Consider the following 20,529-nt stretch of genomic DNA (forward strand, 5'->3'; position numbering starts at 1 on the left):
TCATGCTATGCCAGAATGCTGATAACTAATAACTTATCCTGTATATTATTTAGACGCTAAGAAAGAAAAATGGCTGCCTCACCCTTGTTTAATACATCAAACAATTTTGCACATAATTTACACACCGCTTTTGCTTTGGATTTTGGATCATTCACTAACCATTTTCAATCATCTGGACGGGTTAGCCACTTATATGAAAATTTGCATTTGCACATCTTGTGGCCATGAGTGAACTGGAGCTAAGTTGGAGAGAGAGGAGCAACTGTTGTGGTTGGCCAGACTTCATGCTCACCCGTGCTCTCTCAGTGTAAAACATGTCTCCTTCAAAATGAAAAACATATTGTGATTTATTTGTTGCAATTTTAGGAATTACACATTGTGGGAAAGTGTACATGGAAACAATAGTCTGGAAAGGAAAACATTTTTCCAGACATTTTTCCATACGTTTCTATAAAGCCCACATTAGGTCATGTGAGAAAAAAAAAGTAAATCTGCACTCTTGGTTTAGAAATCTGTGTGTAAGGTTTACAAACCAAACTTTCAGATTCCTAATCCGTGCCCTCAGATTACAAATCCATGCCCATGGATTTTCCTTCAAAATCTGAGGACACAGTTTACAAATCTGTGGAAACCTGGAAATGATCAAAATCATATTCCTCACTTTTCGAGACTGCGTAGGAACCCCGCAGCTGTAAGCGAGACAGCAAACAGTCTCACACTGACACACATCATCCTCACTGTCATGCTCCCCCACTCCCGTCCACACACACTCCATGCCTGCCCCTTCCTCATGCAGCCGTGCAGTAGAAGCGGCCATGCGGTCAGTGTGTGTGTGTTGTACCTGAGTGTGTAAGCCAGGTAGCTGCTGCGGCTCTTGGCTGACCTGAGCGTGCTCTCCAAGGAGACGGTGGACTCCCCGATGGCCGAGCGGTACAGTGGCCCGTCGTCCGTGTACGTGTTGTTGCAGTTGAGAGAGCGCTGAGGACGGAGGGGACAACGGAGGGACGGGAGGGACAACGATGAAGGATAGAGAGAGAAAACAATAGCATCATGTATATGGTTGAAAATAACCACTTTTAACCACTTTAACACTCACATAAGTCATTTAATCTCATATTCAGTGTTAAAATCTTCTTTTTCTTCTATCAAGTGAAAAAAAACTTTGCCAGGGGGATAAGATAATCCCACTTGTTTCCAATGCAGATGCAGTGGCTTCAGGAATTTTTCTGGGAACACATGATTCCCTTGATTGAATAATATTCTGGAAACAAGCTGATTAGCTTCAGAAACAAGTGGGGGTTTTGTAGTGCACACTTCAAGATCATTTCCTGGATTTTAGAAAGTCAAAATTAAAACTTCTTTAAGACCATTTTGAAGCTACCCGGAGATGGATTCAAGACCAATTCAACAACCAATAAAAGGGCTATTCTGATGATACTGGTGTTTTGATAATAGTAGTGGAACCTTGTTGAATTTTCAAACTGAGTTGATTTAAGTTGAGATCTGCTGACCAAAATGGTTGTGGCATATAGTTTACATTATTATAATACTCATGAAATCGTTTAATGACAACTCATTCACTATGGATAGTAGAAATGTAACGCTAAAAGAAAGCATTTGCATAGAAACCATAAATCCATTCAAATGGCAGTATTCATGTTTGTGTCGCTGGCCCTTAAATTATACAGCACTTAAAACCCTGTTTTCAACATGCCATGGATCAATCAGTCACCTAGAGTTTGCCTTTACACTGTCATCCATCTGTGTGTGTGTGTGTGTGTGTGTGTGTGTGTGTGTCCACTCACAGTGAGCAGCGAGGCCCTGGTGGTGCTGGACTCGTCTGGTACGCTCTTCTTTCCCGTGAAGACGTTCTTCAGGTTCTTCCTGACCTCTTTGTTGAAGATCACGTGGAAGAAGAAGATGAAGACTCCCTGTAAAGCGAGAGAAAATCAGCCAAGGGTTTAATTTCAAATAATTATTTCAAATAACGAGACATGAGCAGAATAAACACAGTCTTATCCTCATCCATCACACACTCTGTTACCTGGAGACAGCTGAAGACGGCGAACAGGTAGTGGAAGGTCATGACGTCACTGTTGACCGCCATCAGACCCAGCAGCCAGGTGGCGCTGATGAGCAACAGCAAGAGGAAGGCCATACGCAGCGCATAACTGGGGTGGACACACACACACACACACACAAACACACATGATGGACACCAGTAAGTAAATCAGCACTGACAAAAGGTGTGAATCCGGATCTCAATTCACAATTCATTGATTTATTTTGTCTTTTTTGGAGCTACTCACTAAATAAATTGTTTCAGCTCTAAAACTGACTAATATGTGAGATTTTGCAGAAGAAGAAGTCATGTTACGTGGAATTGTGAATGCAAGCGAGAAACTTACATAGCTCCTGACTTCTCGAAGGCTTTCTGCCGGCGACCACAGGAGGCCTTGGCAGCCAGCATAAAGATGACGATGTTCACCTTGACACAGATGAGCAGACAACACTTAATTCACTCTTGTATATCTGATTTTGTACAGCAGCACTGTTTGATAATGTTACCGCTTGAAACAGTTAAAGCTAAAAATCCACACGTTCTGAGGCGCTTACCAGGACAACTACAAAAATGGGCCCAGCAAAGCTCCAGATAAGCGTGTCGTGGACGGACAACCAGCAGAAATCTGGGTTCCCGTAGCCCTGAGGATCGAGGCCCACAGCCAGGCCTACACACACACACACACACACACACACAGGGATATGACAAAATACGTGTCAACAGGATTATAAATTCAAAATCAAATTCGAAATCAAAATCATCCAGTGCTGGTGATATATACTCTTTTTCCCTTACTCATCCTCCTTGTCAAATTCTTTGTTCCCCTTCTTCCCCTGACCATAAGTTCAGACCGAACACAAAAAAAGTTCAAATGTATGCAAAGTAAATCTAGGGGGAAAACAAAGCAAGATCAATGCAACTTTGCTCTCGACAGCCTGAACGTAGGCAAAGATGGGAATTGAAAATCTTTAATTTGAACGTCAAATTTATCCGGCTCACTAAAGCTAAGGGCACCTGTAAATGTCTGTCCCCACTTAGAAATTACAGCAGGAATAATATCTACTGAGCTGAAAATAACAGAATAACAGAAAGTATTAAAATGGAAGCAGGGAAAAAATAAGCAAAATTAAAAATTAAAAATATAGTTCTGAAGCAGTTTAAACCAGTCTACACAAAACCAATCATCATTGCTCATCACTGAAAAATAAAAAAAATAAATAAATAACAAAAAAAATAAATAAATAATAAAAATTTCCTTTTTCTGGTATATTTTTGTCCACGCGACCTCTCCCTCTCACCTCCCCTTCACCTCTCCATCTCTCTGTCTCTCTGTCCTCTCCCTGTCTCTCTCCCTGCCAGAGAGCGGACAGACAGACAGACAGACACACACTTGAAAAACCTTCAGCTCTCACCCTGAGGAAACCTTCAAAGTTTGCATTAGCCGTAACTGAGGGTGACCTCTGGATCTCCCCCGACTCCTTCGCTCTTTGCCCGCCTCTCGCATTCTCCCTCCTAATCCCCACTTTCCCCACTAGATCCAGGTTATCCATCTCTGTAATCCATCTGTAATTTTCTTCTTTTTTTGCTCTTTGTCTCCTTTAGATCTCTGTGTGTTTGACCTTTTTCATTTTTCCATATCAGCTTCACATTATATCTCAATGCAATTTAATTCACGCTGATTTGTATTGTTGTTACTGGCAATGAACTGATATCGCAAAAAGCATTTCATCCATCACATCTAACTTGGAAGTGCACCACAGAGATATAAAATAATAATAATAAAAAAAATGCAGTGAACATAAAATCTTAAGTGGCACAAATGGAACAAATCAAATCACACAACTTGCTTTATGGATGCTAAGCTATATTATATTACTAATATCCATGGAGACTTACATCATAAATAAGTAAAATTATTTATGAGCTTGTAGCATGTTGGGGCAAACTTTCTAGCTACACACGCACCTTTTTTCCCGGCTACATGACTGCAAGTTGCATGACATTTGAGAGAAGAAAAATCTGGAACACACTTAATTAAATTTATTTGTGTATTTCTTCATATTTTCACATATTGCAGATTTTTATTTCCATAAAAAAAAAACTCTTGTCTCTCACATTTCTTTTTCTCATATCTGTCTGTCTGCTTCACTGCAGTAAGTTTCCCACGAGGATCACATCGTCTTAATGCAGGCGAGTCGTGGCACGAATACTCCCTGCCACTGTGGTGCCTCTGAGCGTGTGTGTGTATGTTTGTGCGCACGCGCATGTGTGTGTGTGTGTGCGCGTCCCTCACCTGTGATAATCGCCGGGATGCCCCAGCCCATGGCGTAGTAGAACCTCATGTGGCCGTGGTTGATGTTTCGCATCTCGGTCAGCATGCGGTAGATGTGCAGGCCCTCCACGAACATCCAGGCGAACGTGCACATGTAGAAGAAGTGGAGGAGTATGGCTATCACCGTGCACACAAACTGGATGGGAGACAGACAGAGAGAGAGAAGGACAGAGACATTGAGATTGAGAGAGAGAGAGACACAAGTTTGGGTGTCTCCACCTGGAGGAAATCCAAATTCAACAGCAGCTTTGTCCTGCGTTTGTTTTTACCTCCCACTTTGTCTTTTCATCCATCCATCAATCAATCAACCACCGCTTTCTTTGCAAACAGAGCTCTTCTATGCAAAAGAAAGCTTAACAGTTAAAGCAACATCATTTCATATCCATGTAAAAACAGAAGGAGCGGTGCTTCCAAGTGGCCCAGGGTATAATCATAAAAAATAAACGCATTCGGAAGCACCATAACCCGCTGTGCCTTAAACTCACAGCACCAAAAAACAACAAAACAGTGATTCAAGCTAAATCCTGTGCATGAGGGCTTTCAACGTTTGCTGTCAGGTAGCACTCTTTCCTGGGGAAAAAAAAAAATCCTCCACGGGAAGTGACATATTTTACTTCAGGCTACAGCAACTCTTTATGAGTTTGTAGCGTGATGACACAAACTTCCCAGCAGGTGGTTAGTCTTTTCACCAACGTCTGCTGTAGAGCTGTGCAAGTGTGTGTGTGTGTCAGTGTTTGAAATAAACAGAGGAGGAACCGGGTGGTTAGCATGAGCGATGAGGGCCAAGAAAAGAGCGCCACCTACAGGAACTTTGCAAAAGAAAATCCAAGGAAATCCCGGAAAAGTGCCTTGCAAAAACACTACAGCAGTGAGCGCTCAGCACCAAAGATGTCGCTACAATGAAACGAAACAAAAATCTCCCTCCCTCTCTCTCTCTCTCTCTCTCGTTTCTCCATCTTCTTCCCTCCCTCTCTCCATCACCGCTCCATGAGAGGAATGCGGTGTGTCAGGGAATGTCCCAGCAGGAGAGATAGAGCAATAGTGTGTGTGGTTGATGTGGAGATCAGAGAGAGAGACAGAGAGAGAGAGAGACAGAGAGAGAGAGAGAGAGTCTACCTTGACAGGGTCATAAATCATTGTGCAGATGGCCCTGGGCTCACACTGACAGCATTCCACAGTACTGACACACACACACTTACGGCACACACCTAAACACCAGTGTATGTACACAAATACACACACACACACACACACACAGACAGACAATTAAGCAGATAGGACACAAAGCATGCATGCACAGAAACATGCAACAAGCTGAAAACAAACTTTAATTACTCTCTCTCTTTCTCATTCCCAACCTCTCTCTCTCTCTCTCTCTCTCTCTCTCTCTCTCTCATTCTCTCTCTAGAAACCCAACGAGTGTGTATGCAGACTTGGCTTCTGTTTTCAGTAGAAGGTCGTACTGTACAGTGAGCTGACACAGCCAGCAGTGAGTCAGTGTGTGAGTCACAGTCATCCCAGTCAAAACACTGATTTGATTTCTACACTGATTGTTTCTACAAGAGGGAAGCCAATACCCTCAGAGTTTAACCTGGGCACCTAATGAGATGTTGTTTATACAGTTCTGTGCTGGTCTGATTTAACTAGTCTGACTAGTCTGTATAGCTGAATCCACTCATTTCAAGCCTTAACCTGGTTAATCACAGCAGTTTCTTCTACTGTAAAAAAAAATCGCCGCTTTAATAAACCAGTAGGATGAGATAATACAACTTGTTTCCAATGCGAATCAACACATTTCCAGAATCAAGTGTCATTTTCTTGGTACTACTGCGCTGGAAATCCTGACAGCGCTTTGGGAACAAGAGGGATTATCTCATAAAAAAAAATGTTTAAGATGGAGTTTTTGCAGTGTGGTGTGCATGTAAATGTGATCATTAAGACAACGGCAGTGCTGGCCACAGTTTGTGACGAATACCAAAACTCCTGAGCTGCTTTTTCTCGTTTTTTTGCTGATCAAATGTGGCTGTTAGAACACAGTAAGACAAAGGACCTCTGAAAAATAGATGGTGACTCGGCAAGCCGCTCTGGGAGACTCACAATTTACCAACATCTGGCTGCTGGCTGCCGGTTGGGTGTTAATTTGCCGCGAGTGTGAAGGCTGGCAGATGATCTTGCTTTCTGTACATGTTTAAAGTCTGTTGTCGTCTGATTCAGCCAGACCAGCCAGAGCCGATGCACTTATTCCATGCATGAGTCAATTTTAAGGATTGAACTGGATAAATCAGGACAGACTAGCCTCAGATGTCCAGCGACAACAGAGATGCAAAATCTGACCTTGCAAAAATAAAACGTATAACAAATGAACTGAAATTATGATGAACGATGATAATATATGAGCTACTGTGGTATCCAAATCATGGCAATTCTACACAACCTGCTTTTCTATATAAAATGTTCGAGATAGTGTGTGACAGATAGGTAGTAGTGCCATTTTTTATAATACCATATAAACAATTTTATAAAATTGTTACCTGAAATTAATGGAGAAAAGTAAAAGTTCTTGTGATAATTAAAAGAAAAGTAAAAGTCTTTGAGATGGAGACAGCAGTAACGTAAATGATTTTCCATGATAATATTTACTGTCATGCCAGTAATCACTTTGTCAGAGGAGGCGTCACACACTTCCACATGTCTCATGTTAGCACTAAACTCAGCGGTGGCTGCAGTGCTTATAGTCCGCTGTGTAAATCTGTCCTCGTGTCTCCTCTGGGACTCACCGAGCGCCTTGGTTAGACAAATCTCATCTCTTCTCAAGGAGGGGATTACCTGTCAATTAACAGATTAATGATGTTTTCTGTACCGCCACCGCGCAAGAGATTTATCAAGTGAAAACTAAGAAGTTGTTTTGGGAAACCTCTGTCAGGGTCTAGTGCCCCGAGGCCTGCATCTGGAGACAGGTACCAGTCACAGCATGTCTCCGCTACTGGCCCCGGGAGCTGTGTATGTATGTATGTGTGTGTGTGTGTGTGTGTGTGTGTGTGTGTGTGTGTGTGTGTGTGAGCAGACTTCAAAGAATTCCCACACTTTTGATCCTACTGTATATGTGTGTGTGTGTGCGCATGTTTGTGGCCATTACTGTGATCAATCGGACTCCAAACTCGATTTCAAGCTTAAAAACACGCCCCACTAATCAGATTTGCAATTTTAATCATCACACTGCACATCCTACACTGCTCTATCTCAGCCTATATCCTTGAACCTGCTTGTTTCCAATTAGATACTTGATCCAAATAACAAAGTTACAAACAACCAGGAGTCTCAGCTCAGCGAAATCAAATTGAGGAGGTTATATATAGAGAGGCGTTCAGCATCCAGCACATTCCTCACCATTATAGTCATTAGCCGAGTATAAAAACGCATAATCTGTCAAATAAAGACAGGCTCTCAGGGAGGCCTTGGCCCTTTGAGTTTGGTAAAGCCCCTGTCAACGCGGCGTTAGACGGGTGCCTGCGGGCCAACAAATATCATCGCATGCCTGGAAATTTCTAATGCAGTAAACACCGGGGAGAGGCAGCTTTATCCTGCTTCGGGATCCACCGCGCCGCGAGCATCGGAAAAGTACTAACTGGTGTGTGAGCCTGACTCTGGATAAAAGTCACAGCCGAATTTTGATTCTTCTTTTTTGCACTACATTTCCCGTTTTTCTCTGATTTCTTTACAGGACTCTTATTTTGAATGTCTTCACAAATTTGTTTATGCGTGCATTTGCGTGTTCATGAGTGTGTAAATTTCTCTTGTTTGTGCATCTTAATGAGTTGGTACCATCAAACTAGCCCCCCATATGATAAGAAATGAGTCAAAGAGTTCTCATGACTCTGCAAATAACTCCAAGGCAGAAAAGATAGCGGTGGGTGGCCCGGCATGACAGGGAGATGTGAAACTTCAGGTTCATCGCCAACTCGGGTAAAAGTTGTGCTAAATATCCATCACTAAACCCTACAAGCCTTAGAAATGTACAAACCGTAACAGCATGGATGGAGTTTAGTTTATAAAATAAAATAAAAATAAAAATAAAAACTCACACTGAATGTTACAAAAAGACAAGGAGATAGATACAGTGTGTGGGATGCATCTCTTAATTCACTTCAATTATTTTTCCAACACACCTGAGTCGTGTATTTCTTACACTATTTTATGCCTATATTCAAAATCTAAAATTTGAGCTTTTGTTGTTTTTTTTTCCTTTACATTTGGCAGTTTTGGTCAGTAAGATCCTTTCTTGGCCTTTCAATAAAATAGATGTTGTTGACTGGATAGTGTGACTTGGTGTCCAAATGTGATATGCAGAAGAAGCCTGCATGGTGCTTAGAGCTGCAGTAGCTAACATCCACCATCCCAAACTCTTATCTTCTGCACAACCTGTAAGATCATCTGAATTTTTTTTTTTTTTTAATAATCCACATCATGTAATCCACATCTCACCGGGTTGTCGGTCTGGTTGATGCCGAGCAGGAAGACGAGCTCGGAGAAGAAGAGCGCAGCCACCAGGTTTCTGTGGATGGCATGGAGGTTGGAGCGCAGCCGGCGGAGCAGGCAGAGCAGGATGAAGGTGAGGAGGAGGAGGAACAGCGAGACCGACACTGTGGTGTAGGTGACGATCTTCAGAGGGAGCACGTCACCATGCTGTGGAGAGGGAGGGAAAGAAACATTCATCTCATCATAATTCAATCTCATCTCTTCCTGTAATTCCAAGACATCGAGTCAAACAAATAAAATAAATCACAGGCACATAACCCAGCTGAAATGGATGTTACACTCATAAGTCAAAAGAATAGCTCAGCCAAAGTAAATGATGCAGAATATATATTTTTTTGGGTGAATTATTCCTTTAATCTTGAAGCGGTAACTCTTTTCACAATACCTCTCTCTTGGAGATGTCCATGAGCACGGCGAAGCTGGTCATGTGGTTACACTGACAGCTGATGTGGCTGTTGTTCCTGTTGAGCAGCTCGCAGCCCTTAGACGACCAACCACCTGTCCCTCCGATCCTAAACACACACACACACACCCACACACACACACATGCACAGACACACACAAGCAAGCAGTGAGGCAGAGCGGTAACAAAGCGCACATGATGTGTCGCTGCAATCAAAACAGCGCGGTGCAAATGCAACAAAATGAATACAGGTTTATTTGCAGAAGTTAATCTCAGAGCTATTGAATGTATTGGTGTGTGTGCGTGTGCGTGTGTGTGTGTGTGCATCTGCATTTTTTGAGTTTGAGCTCTCATGCAAGACACAGATAGAAGGAAGAGTTGATTCATCATGACAATGTCCTGGTAAGGAGAATTAAAGGATGGTAAGTTGGGAGGAAGGACAGATGAAGCATGAAAAAGAAAGAAACCAAATAAACACGCATCTGTGTGTGTGTGTGTGTGTGTGTGTGCGTTTGTGCGTGGGAACATCTGACTCACGCGATGGAGTGGTTCCAGAAGACACAGACGGGCTTGCTCCGCTCCTCGGTCTCCAGCAGGGTGTACTCCAGGGTGATGGGCGGGTCCAGGGTGGCGGGGAGGGGCGGACCCTCGCTGTGCACGGCGGCGCTCACGATGGCCGTGTTGATCACCGGGCGGTTGGGCAGCCTGGACGCACACAAGTCAACACACAGCAGCAGATGAACGCATGCAAGCATCAACATATGAAAAAATGAGCTGCACTCCAAAATCAATATATACCTTTTGGGAAATAAAGATGTGTATCAACTGTAATTAAGCATTTAAAGCTATCAGCAAGTTAAAGTTGCCAACTGTCTTATAAATTGTTGCTATTTATTGTTATTTATTGTATAAGCAAGGATTGTGTCTCCCACATTCCCATCCTGCTGTCAAATGATTAAGTTTTTTTAATTCTTACCACGTCTAAAGTGTTGAATTTCCATGACCGTACGCTTTTTTTTTTCCTTGAACAACATTTTATTCTCACTTCAGCTTCACTTTTTTTTTTTTAAATTAACCCTATAAAGCCATTCGTATCACATATGATACACATTTTCAATTCCGTTTTTTGTTTTCAGTTTAATCAATACTTGACCAAAATACTGTTGTATACCTTTGAACACTTCCCCTGTTCACCCTGGACCATACCATTGGCACTTCAAGTACATATCATACATCATACACCAGAAAGGTCGTGTAATAACATATATATATATATATATATATATATTTTATATATATATATTTTGTTACAGGACTAAATAAAGGGTTCAATTTCAAAAAATTGCAATTTTCTGCCAATTCTTTCATAGTTCAGGCTTTATAGGGTTAAGGGTGACAAAATTCCACAACTTGTCCCAAGAAATGATTAATCTTTAATCTTTAATCTTTAATTGTCCTTGTCTGGAGTAGACTTTTCAAAATTTCATGACTTTCCATAAAATCCCTGGATGTGACATGGTACGGATTAGTGCTCATTAGTGCTCTTTTTGACATACCTCTTCAGTTTACAGCCGCTATAAAAGACCTAGATGTTCGTTATGCAGATACAATCAGTCACACTCAAGCTCACACCCACATGCGCACAAATCTTTTTTTATCATATATACCATAAATGTAGACTCAAAGGTTATTTACATTGGGGCATAATCTCTCGTATCTCTTTGACATTCACTTTGTTATCTTGTTATTCTTATCTCGGGAACCTATTTTGGTAACTCTCTCTCCCTCCGCACGCTCGAACAATACAGAGGCCTCCGTGTGTACCCATATCCAGAACTTCATAGGCTTACACTAGCGCTGATAAGGCAGTTCTTTCAAACACGCCTAAATATTATGACGTCCTCACTCTCATGTGCTGTTTAAAAGTGAAATATTGCAGCCCTGCTCTGAACATGCGGATGTCAATGTTTCTGCTAATCTTGGATTGAGATGAATAATATACAGCAGCATATACACAATTACTGAGGATTCAGACACCATTATTCCATTTATCATTCTCTGAGGCTCTGCTCTCTCCTGCTACGTATTAAATATAATTGTACTTGTGCCTTATTTTAGTTTGTGAGGAAGTTTGTGCATAGTTTACCTCCTCAATGCTCCTCAAGAGTTTTTAACTCTTAATTATGTGCTACCATAGTGTAGCATATGACACTGTAATGCATTTGAGATAAAACAAAAGACATAAGCAGTTTGAAGATGATGATAAGACATTTATAGTTCAAATTTTATCAAACCGGGTGGACAAAATCTGATTTTTCAGTTATATTATCGGTAGGATTGCACTAAATTACCATAACATAATTCATCTGAATGCACTTCAGTGTTTTTCACCAAATGTCAGGCATCTACCTGAGGCTCCTGCGGTCAGGATCGTATCTCTCTGGTAGGAGCTGGCCTAGCGACCTGTACACTATCACCACGGCAACTGGAAGGGGGGCGGGGGGCTCGGCGTGGCGGCGTTTCCTGTTGGCCACCGTGTGCTCTTCTTCCTCGGGCGGCTCAGTCCGGCCTGATGGGGCAGGGCTGGGCTCCACTGAGTTAAAAAGAATGAAGACGCAGGCAGACAGAGAGAGATGCTTGAATGGACGCAATTTTAATTTCAACAAAATAATGAAACCAATCTATTTTTTTTCAGTGAATCTCAATTCAAGGTTAAAATTTTGTCTGATCCTCTCAGAGTTTTCTTACCTCTTTGATCCTGAGGTCGGATGTTAAACTTGGGGAAGTGCACGGACGACCCGAGCTCTTTGGGAAAGGCCTCCTGGATCTCCTGGAACCGAGGGAACGTCGCTCTCTCTGGGTCCGACACGTCCAGGTAGTCCACCGTTACAACTGGAGGACAGCAAGGAAGGGAAGGAAGAAGAGGAAGGAGGAGGAGGTTAGAAGAGATGAAGTGTGGAAAGTATGCAGGAGGAGAGGGAGGCGGAAAGGAGCAGGAAAAATAAGAGAAAAGAGGAAGAAATAAAGACAAAGGATACAAAAGATATTATTTGTTGGCAAAGTCTTGAAAAATGTCAGTCCATGTTGAATAAAATAAAGCAACCAAGAACAGATTTAATCTAGAGATACTGAAAAATGAGTTCAGTTAATTTGATAATTAATATAGAAGTCATTGTGGGTTATCCTGTGTGCAGACGCCACATGTTCACAGTTCCTCTACTCACTCATATTGTCGGTGACGATGGTGAAGGGTTTCAGGTAGGTTTTCCTGACGTTCTGCGCCAGCGTGTTGGCGTAGTCCTCGAAGTTGCGGAGCAGATGGGCGGTGCCGCCGTCCGTCCTCTGAATCTGATCCCAGTGCTCCTTGTTGTCAGGATCCAGGATGGCGCTGCCGGCTCGCACCAAGTTCTGCAAAGACCCCAAAGGAGAGGAGATCCAACTTTAAGGGATTTCATTACCACTAATATAGACATTATTTAATTACCCACAAGTAACATATCATACATAGCATTAGTTATTCTTTTCTGCATTTGAAAGGCTGTGTACATACACAGCTTTATTTTCTCAGCTGCCATTATCTTTATTTACATGGAATCTGTTAAATGCTCAGAAAGGGGATGCTCTGTAAAAAGATATCTAAAAAGCAGTGCCATCAGTGTTTTTCTTCAGCTGACACAAGTTCATATTTTCAGAAAAACAGCCACTGATTTTAAATGCTGCTTCATCAAAATGCTCTTGGCCATGCATTTTTCACTCAGATCATTTGGAATATATTCAGAAAATATGAAAAATGGAAGTATCTAACAATTACAATGAACGAAAACACTTTCTGAACCCTGCTAAAGCAACAGTGGAAGGTGGATGTCCCAGAAAACAGCAGAGATGGATTGAATTGCTCTCCCAGTAAGGAACAACCAGTGGAGGGCAGTGTGCCACCAGCACTCCCAGTACTATGGACTGGGTTTCCCAAAACTCTGCTAAATCTTTTTTCCAGGAAAAGAGACGTGAGCTCCTTTCAAACAGCAGCAGATCAGCGTGTCCTGGCGTTTTTCTTCTCTACCTCATTGAACTCGGCGTCCCTCATGGCAGTGAGTTCAAATCCCGCCTGCTGGCTCTCGTACTGCAGCACCCGATTCAGCAGCTGGGACGCCGTCTTCACGTCGTTGCCGTAGTAACGATCGGTGTTGTTGGTGGCGCTGTGAAGCAGGCGCACGATGGTCTTGGAGCGTTCGCTGTCCATCCTCGAGCCGTTGCGACGCAGGTCCTCGTTCTGGAGTAACGGATGAAGAGCAAAGGAGAGATGGGGGATGAAAATGGAGGGAAAGAATAAAAGCAGGTCAAAGGAAAGGTGAGCAGCTGAAATGAAACTTAATATAAATCAGCCAATCCCAAGATTAGCGAGACTTTGAGAAGCTTAATCCCTAAGTGTTATGTTCAGGTTCAACCAACAATAGGTGCAGTATTTTATTTGAGTCTCCAACAGACCGTGATCTCAGGTTACACTTTGGTGCACATACATCAACAGTCTTACAAAACATGGTTGAGCTCTTCAAAATACTTTCAATAAAACATCAACAATACTTGGTTGATGTACAGTACTCACCTCTGACAGCTAACCCTTAACCTCAACAACTTTTATGAGCACTGCAGCACTTTCCATGAGCACTGTAGCACTTTATTACACTGTATATCTTTTGTTTCGTTGTGTTTCTCAATCCATCTTAGCACAACTCCAACAAGAAACCCTGCTCTGGTCTTTGCACTGCTGCACCTCCATCTCATTTATCCATCCCTGACAGTTCATCTTGGCCAATTTTATTTAATTGCATAATTGATTGTCTCTCTTTTGTGTCATTGTCTGCCGGTCTCTGTTTCCCACATGGATATGTTGTATTTTTACTCTAATTTTATGTCTCCTGTGTCCCTGTTTTTATGTATTATGACCCTTGTGTCCCTTTCTGTATATTTTAATGGTTCTTTAGCATCATGTCAGAGGACTGCGGTTGTAAACTAGCCTCTGGCTAACACTGGCACATTTACAGCAATGTTAATTAATGTGCACTGTCCTCTCTAAATAGATAAATAAATAAACAATAATAATGATCATTACTAACAAGGATCCCTGCAGAGGACTCCCCATTATTAAAAGCCCAATTCAATATCTATTCAGTACAAAGGCACTGAACAAGAGCTGAAGACAATTGTTTTTTGTAAATTACACAGTCGACTAAAGTCAAATCTACATATCGATCATGTTCCTCTATCTGCTGGTGGTCAGACAGCTGTACAGCACTCACCAGTTTCTTCAGATGGAAGAAGGTGACGGTAGTGCAGTTGAAGAGCTCCGGCGGCAGCCAGCCTTTCTCATCGTTGCAGTGGCGGATGGCCGTACCTGGAGAGAGGCAGGCAGGGGGGAAAAAAAAAAGAAAGAAAGAAAACAGTTCAGTCAAGTTTCCAGCAAGCTTTTGACTGAAGGTGTTGCGCAGGAGTCAACCCAAACCGGCACTACATTTTCACACAGAAAATGTGGTATCAACTTGGGAAATTGCCCTCAAATGGAGTCAGAGGAATAAAATGTTACAAGTAGACGCTACAAATGACTGCAGACACGGGTTTAATATCAAAATATTTGCTTGGCACATTTCAGTACACGACAGCCAGGCTGGTGAAACAAGTTTGACATGTTGCTGTCAGGGATAAAACCTAGAAAAATTCAGTGGCTGGATGCTCTAAATAAACATTACGCCACTAAGAATTAAGTGAGTCCCCTTTTTCTGCACCTAGGGAGTACTACACTGCAAAAACTCAAAATCGTACCAAGATTATTTGTCTTATTTCAAGTCAAAAATGTCTTATTACTAGTCAAAATATCTCATTACACTTAAAATAAGATATGATCACCTCAGAAGTAACTTGTTTTTAGACAATTGTCTCTTGTTTCAAGTGAAAATTTGCTTGAAACAAGTGAAAATTTGCTTGTTTCATTGGCAAAATTTGTTTCTTGTTTCTAGCTAATTTTCACTTATTTCAAGTGAATTTTCACTTTTTTCCACTGGCAAATTTTGCCAATGAAACAAGCAAATTTTCACTTGTTTCAAGTGAATTTTCACTTGAAACAAGAGACAATTGTCTAAAAACAAGTTACTTCTGAGGTGATCATGTCTTATTTTAAGTGTAATGAGATATTTTGACTAGTAATAAGACATTTTTGACTTGAAATAAGACAAATAATCTTGGTAAGATTTTGCGTTTTTGCAGTGTAGATTGATTTTTACTTAAGTGTAGCTTCCCTTTTAGAGGTAATATTAGAGCATTTTTAAACAAGATATTGAACACCCTCTGGTCAGCAACTGCAAGCTGCTCTGCAAAAGGGCAACTGCTAAATAAATACCAATGAAATGTAAAATCGATGCACCCACATTGGATGAAATATCTAAAGCAGATTCTTCCCCAGTCTGAGAAAGGAGCCAAAAAAACAAATGCAAAGTCTCCTCTAATGCTCTTTCCATTATTCGAAAAGGCAGAAACAGTTACTGTAAATGGCCTGAGAGAGGACGACGAGCAACGTTACCGAAATGAATTGCCCAACGTGTCTGGAGGGGCAACAAAGGGGTTGCCATGGTGACGGCGGTAACCAAGAGGGAACCAGGGAAGTGACAGTGCTTTATTGGGAACAGGTCAGTGATCTTGAGTCTTGACTTCACCTCTATTGTCTCTGTCTCGCTCTCCCCTTCTCTTTCTCTCTTTTATGCAAACACACACGCGCGCACACACACACACACACGCACACTCACACACACAGCCGGGAGGGAAACATTGCCAACTCTATCCCTAACAATACCTGCTGTTTGTATTTGAATGCCTCTAGAGATCAGGCCTTTACATGATTGGCTGACGAGAGGTCTCTACTGGACTAACGAGCCAATCAGAGAGCGTTGTCATTGTGGAGTGTTTAGAGAGAGAGTGTTTAAAATGCTCAGGTGGCTCATGGCCAGGAATAGCACACACACACACACACACACACTCACATAAACCACCCATTCAGCAGTATATCTAAACACTGGTGTGTCATTACACTGTAACTGTGACTCACACGGAGAGCAGCTACTGCCAGTGTGTGTTTTTTTTTCCTTGTGTTTTGCTGCTTGAGCACCAGAATTTCTCTGTTCTGGAATGAAAAAAGTTTACCATGACCTTTACATTAACCTCGGCACTGAAGTTGACTCTTAAGTCTTTGATGCATTGACTCGCTTCAGGACTAAATATCTGCTCCACATGCTCTAGTTGTCGGCGCAGCACTCACCGATGGATCCTTTGGGACAGTTCATGGCGGCCGGGCGTCCAAACTTGGTCTTGGGCCACCAGATGCCTGCATCATACGCCTTGGGACAGCCCTCGTACACCACTGAGGAGGAGAGGGCACACAGGACACACAGTGATTGACGGTGAATTCGGGGCTGAGTTTGCTTTCAAAGCCACAGTCTGCCGAGGTTGGCATCCACAAAGCACAAACACTGCCTACAGGAGCCCCGGAGCTGAACACACAGCATTCCTCGTTCTCAAATTTTACGACATAACATGTCAGGCGAGGTGTTGAAAATAAAATATCTATTTGATTGCGTCGGGTAATGTTTAAAAGTGTCGCACCTGTATATACAGCACACCTACTGAAAAAGACTCATCTTACCAAGTCATTTACTCTCGTATGCAGTCTCGTTTTTCTTTAAACAAGTGAGAATATCTGCCAGTAGGATAAGATAATCCCACTTGTTTTCAATAAACTTTCAATTGATTCAGGATTTTTTTTCTGGAAACAAGTATAAATATGTTGAAACAAGGCAGAATAAGGTAGATCAGCCAACTAGGATCAAGATAAATGACACTCGATTCAAGAAAATTCTGGTTATTGTTTGGAATTGGAAACAAGTTGGATTATGTCATCCAAATGTAATTTTTTTTTTTTTACTTGGTTTATGAAAAACAGGATTTTAACACTTTCGACAGCGGTTACTGCCTGCAGGTCAGTCCACATAAAAGCAACATGGATCAATATTTGACCAAGTGTCCAAGTAACACTCGAGTTAAACTTAAATTCACATTTAACCAAACGATTTCCTAACTCCAACCAACACTTAAACCTCACTATTTTCAGCACAGAAGGTAAATATCTGCGCCGCTTCCATGCCAGGGCGCCATCTTGACTAACCAGCCCCACCATCTTACAAAAGAGCCAGACAGATCAGCGCGGTGATATTGAGCCTAATTAATCCCACGCCGCCCTTGCACAAGCGGTAATACATAATTCATGTCGGCATATCTGGGTTAATAAATCTCCAAAACAAGCCAGGTTGGGACCTGCAGACTTTGTTGGCTTGTTTGTGGCTTCCAATGCGCAGCACAGTCAGTCCCAGGCATGTGTCACAAGGCCTTTAATCCCATGCAGTTTTATTAACTCTTATGTGTCCCTTCCACGCCGTGACACACAACACAAGCTGTCTATGAAAATGTACCTAATTTCACAAGCAGATTTTTTTTGTAATTTATATCTAATACTAATATGAGCATAAACAAACCATTTGCATTTGATGTAATGTGTGTAAAACTCAAGCTGTCATATTCATATACTACTTTCATGGTTACATTTCTCAGATAGTATTTCCCCTCATGCCGCAGTGTGGGTCCAAGTCTCTGAGGAGCGTTCCTGCTGAACCGCAAGGCAGTTTGACGACTTTGAAGGCCGCAGCGGCGTTAACCACAGAGTTATTGTGTGTCTCTCCGAGGAGCCGTCTCAGTGGCCGCTGGCTGTGTTTGCTCCAGGGCTGACAGGCTGGGATGAGGCCTGACACCGACGTTCACATCTCAGTGACACGCTGGAAACGAGAGCGGACCAGAGAGGAGGGACGCAGGCCTTGGCTCCTCTTCAGTAAGCACTTCCTCCACCTCCCTTCTCGCCTTACTTCCAGGCTTTGCTCCATCCTCCCGTTTTTTTTTTATTCTACCTCTGTCTCTCTCTCTCTTGTTCCTATCCTTCCTTCATCGCCTCTCCTATATTTTCCATTGTCCACTTTCTCCCTCTCATTTCTTTCCTCCTTGCTCTTTTTTCCCCCACACTGCAAAAACGCAAAATCTTACCAAGATTATTTGTCTTATTTCAAGTCAAAAATGTCTTATTTCTAGTCAAAATATCTCATTACACTTAAAATAAGACATGATCACCTCAGAAGTAAATTGTTTTTAGACAATTTTCACTTGTTTCAAGTGAAAATTCACTTGAAAGAAGTGAAAATTTGCTTGTTTCATTGGCAAAATTTGCTTGTTTCATTGGCAAAATTTGCCAGTGGAAAAAGTGAAAATTCACTTGAAATAAGTGAAATTTAGCTAGAAACAAGAAACAAATTTTGCCAATGAAACAAGCAAATTTTCACTTGAAACAAGAGACAATTGTCTAAAAACAATTTACTTCTGAGGTGATCATGTCTTATTTTAAGTGTAATAAGACATTTTTGACTTGAAATAAGACAAATAATCTTGGTAAGATTTTGAGTTTTTGCAGTGCACCCTCTTCCCTTCTCTTTCCCTCTTTTCAGTCTTCCATTTTTACTTCTTTCCTCCCTTTATCCTTCATCTATCCTTCCTTCCTTGTATTCTTCCTTCCTTTCTCCTTCACCGTTTCATTTTTTCATCTTCCATCGCTCATCATAACTCCAAAAAAACCCCCTCTGAAATCCACTTGAAGCGTGAATAAAAAACAAAATGCGGCGCGTCAGTGTTTCAACAGGGGGCCTCGCGCTGCCGTTAACAGAGCCTGCAGTTTTCGCGCATCAAAAGTCTGAACACATTCACCGACTCTGACATGCTCATCTTGGGTCAAAAAGCAGCAAGCGGACAGACAATCATTTTCTGTGAGGGACTTTGTGGTTTTCTCTTTCTGGCCTTTTCTATTCGGCGTTACTGTATTGTGTGTGTGCACAGCCGATGCCAAGTTAGCCTGCTCGCCAGACTCGCCTCTTCTGCTTGACTGGGTGGCAACAAAGAGGCAAAGTTAGCTCGACTGCAACACCAGCAGATGTGAGCGACAGCATTTGTCTCCCTCTGACACTTAATCTATTGATCCTGCCCTTTTGCTGCACTATAGCGTTGAAGGAATCATGCACCCAACTTTGGAAATGATGCATTAATAAGCATGTTTTGAATGTCAACTGTTTGAAAGGTTTTTGTTCTGTGGTGCAACATCCGTTTGCAGAAAAGAAAAATGACATAACGTGACACTCATGGTTTCAATAAAAGGTCTATGTACTTGGAAAACATCTTTGAACAGCTAAATATTTAGCATTCTTTAATATTTTAGTTTTCATGTTATTTTGTGAGCCAGATACTTTTAATTTGAATTTTTTTTACTCAGTGTCATCCAACCTGCACATCTATTATTTGCTGTTTAATCAATCCACCTTTTTCCTCTACCTCTACCTTAAATTTCTGCCGTATTTCTTTCAAAATGTGACCTTTTTGAGGTTTTTGATTATCTGAAGTCCGTGATTTCGCATACCCTCGCAGCCACTGCCAGTGACTTCGGCGAAAGGGTTGTCACAGCGGTTGCACTGGCGGCCGATGACGCCACCCTTGCAGGGGCACTGGCCGGTCTGCGGGTCGCAGGTTCGAGACTCGGAGCCCACAGCGAAACACTCGCAGGGGTGGCAGGTGTCGTCGCCCTCTGGACGATAGTAGTTATCCTGCAGGGGGAAGATGAGAGAGGAAAGGAGGGATGGAGGACAGCAAACAGAAGTAGACAGGAGGAGGGACAAGAAAGGGGTGATATGGAAGTAATAAGAAACAAATCTTTATATGGTAAATTTATAGCATGGTGTTGACTGACTGAACCATGACAGAGCTTTTTTCTGTTTGCTTTATTGTCTCTTTCTCCACTTGCTGTTTAAATAAAGGACAAAACCATTGAAAGTAAGAGCATCACCCTTCAGCCTTGGAAAAAACATAAGTTTTCTTTTACCCTTGACTCACATCTTTGGAAACAACCTTAAACTCAGAGATACACTGCATGTTTGCCAAGTAAAGAAGATAAATGGCAACTAAAAAATGCCAAGAGATACAAAGTCATGCAGTAATAAAATACAGAACTATAAACAGAACAATGCAACACAATAAAAAAGGATTAAAGCCAGTTCAAATGATTACAAACTG

General features: G+C 42.0%; 1 protein-coding gene across 1 annotated transcript in view; it reads right to left on the minus strand.

The window, feature by feature from the left end:
• The window catches only part of celsr1a (cadherin EGF LAG seven-pass G-type receptor 1a), a 121,232-nt gene that overhangs the window by 7,321 nt on the left and 93,382 nt on the right, over positions 1 to 20,529 (minus strand). The window contains 16 exon segments of the mRNA XM_030046081.1: positions 842 to 978; positions 1,806 to 1,931; positions 2,045 to 2,171; positions 2,409 to 2,488; positions 2,617 to 2,729; positions 4,356 to 4,530; positions 8,877 to 9,077; positions 9,316 to 9,442; positions 9,871 to 10,038; positions 11,743 to 11,926; positions 12,082 to 12,225; positions 12,558 to 12,741; positions 13,394 to 13,603; positions 14,631 to 14,725; positions 16,637 to 16,738; positions 19,880 to 20,063. Of these exon segments, the coding sequence (XP_029901941.1) occupies positions 842 to 978; positions 1,806 to 1,931; positions 2,045 to 2,171; positions 2,409 to 2,488; positions 2,617 to 2,729; positions 4,356 to 4,530; positions 8,877 to 9,077; positions 9,316 to 9,442; positions 9,871 to 10,038; positions 11,743 to 11,926; positions 12,082 to 12,225; positions 12,558 to 12,741; positions 13,394 to 13,603; positions 14,631 to 14,725; positions 16,637 to 16,738; positions 19,880 to 20,063 (2,357 nt within the window).

Source organism: Myripristis murdjan, chromosome 23 (assembly GCF_902150065.1).
Source record: "Myripristis murdjan chromosome 23, fMyrMur1.1, whole genome shotgun sequence".
In the NCBI taxonomy this organism is placed as follows: Eukaryota; Metazoa; Chordata; class Actinopteri; order Holocentriformes; family Holocentridae; genus Myripristis; species Myripristis murdjan.